At 46.6% G+C, this 1,906-nt stretch overlaps 1 protein-coding gene across 1 annotated transcript in view; it reads left to right on the top strand.

Annotated features, from left to right (window-relative positions):
- Positions 1-352: 352 nt before the first annotated feature.
- Positions 353-1,906, top strand: part of LOC115005992 (leucine-rich repeat-containing G-protein coupled receptor 5-like) — a 21,718-nt gene continuing 20,164 nt past the window's right edge. The window contains 2 exon segments of the mRNA XM_029427996.1: positions 353-414; positions 1,601-1,667. Coding sequence (XP_029283856.1) covers positions 353-414; positions 1,601-1,667 — 129 coding nt within the window.

The raw sequence follows: 1,906 nt of genomic DNA, 5'->3' as shown, positions 1-1,906 counted from the left end.
GTGTGTGTGTGTGTGTGTGTGTGTGGTGTGTGTGTGTGTGTGTGTGTGTGAGTGTGTGTGAGTGTGTGTGTGTGTGTGTGTGTGTGTGTGAGTGTGTGTGAGTGTGTGTGTGTGGTGTGTGTGTGAGTGTGTGTGTGTGTGTGTGTGTGTGGTGTGTGTGTGTGTGTGTGTGTGTGTGTGAGTGTGTGTGAGTGTGTGTGTGTGTGTGTGTGAGTGTGTGTGTGTTTCAGACTCTTTAATTCAGTGTTCTTGTTACTAATCGACTGTTTGCATCAGGATGAAGCTTTATGGTCTACATAACATTTGTAATTCAATGATTCATTCACTCATCTTCCTCTGCAGTGATCTCAGTATGAACAATCTGACTGTGCTGTCCAGCGGAGCGCGGAGCAACCTGCACTTCCTGGAGGAGCTGTGAGTCACACACACACACTCACACACACACACACACTCACACAGTTTCTTTTCCTTGTCATCCTGTATTGTAAAATAGAGCAGCTACTAACGAGTTACCTACAACATCATAAAATCACATGAAAATGCATCAGAGTGAAGAGAAGTGATGCGTTCAGAGGTTCCTCCCTCATCCTGCACATGTTGTCCTCACAGCTCCTCAGATATCTTCATGAACTCTGGTTAGTGACTCCGTGAGGATACGATATGTAAAGTCATCTCTGCTCACCTACCAGCAGGATGGATTACTGAGCGGGTCAAAGTGTCACAACAAACACAAAGACGCACAACGACCACTAAACATCAGCAACAGATGTGAATACACTGTAGACCGTGTGTTACCCTGTATTCCCAGTAACCTGCTGCTCCAGTGAGGCCAAACAGAGGTCAGCATGTACCCAGCATGCACCTCTGTGGTGTCCTATCGCCGTAGTGACGTTTCTCACGCCACGGTGACAAATATCACACACACACACACACACATACACACACACACACACAACATACACACACATACACACACATACACACATATACACACACACACACACACACACACACACACACACATACACACACACACATATACACACACACACAACACACATACACACACACACACACCACATACACACACACAGACACACACACGCGCAGCTGGCAGCAGAGCAGAACAGCAGTCAGAGTCATGTTCAGGTCTCTGTGAGGTCAGCTGTTCACAGTCTGTGTCTCTTTGTAGTTGTTTTGTGTCTCTTTGTAATTTTGAGTCTCTTCCTCGTCGGCACGTGTCTTTTTGAGTGACATGTTGGCGATGAAGGCCGGGGGGGGCTTGAGCCCGATAGGTTCAGTAATCCGTTCATGAATCTCACAGTCGTCAACAAAACAACAGTTTGAGAGGAAAATGAATCTCTTGTAGTTTGAAGAAGCTCCAGAGACAGCTGCAGATTTGAAAGTTGTATTATTGTAGTAGCTGCATTTTAAAGTAGTGCTGCAGTTTGATGGGGACGCCGTTTGGAGAAGGTGGTTTTGTTTCATTGCATGTCGTATTTCTCTGCACACACTGTTGCTGCTGCTGAACGATGGTGGATGTCTGCACAAGCTCCCTGTAATACACTCGGGATCCTCTGTCTCTGCCTCTCTGCCTCAGGCGTTCTGGCGGGAAACGATCTGTCATTCATCCCCAGAGGAGCGTCACCGGCCTCTACAACCTCAAAGTGCTGTAAGTCACCACACACACACACACACGCACACACACACACTGTAATAATGTGTGGTATGTCTCACCCTAACTTAAACCTGACTCGAGTCTTAACCTTCAAACGGTCCTTTGAAGTCGCGATAATGTTCTCACAATGTAGAAATATCCTCACTACGATTGTTTAAGAGAGCCACACACACACACACACACACACACACACACACACACACACACACACTGTAATAATGTGTGGTA

The sequence above is a fragment of the Cottoperca gobio genome, unplaced genomic scaffold, assembly GCF_900634415.1.
Source record: "Cottoperca gobio unplaced genomic scaffold, fCotGob3.1 fCotGob3_42arrow_ctg1, whole genome shotgun sequence".
NCBI classification, from domain to species: domain Eukaryota; kingdom Metazoa; phylum Chordata; class Actinopteri; order Perciformes; family Bovichtidae; genus Cottoperca; species Cottoperca gobio.
This window is presented reverse-complemented; position numbering and strand designations above follow the sequence as displayed.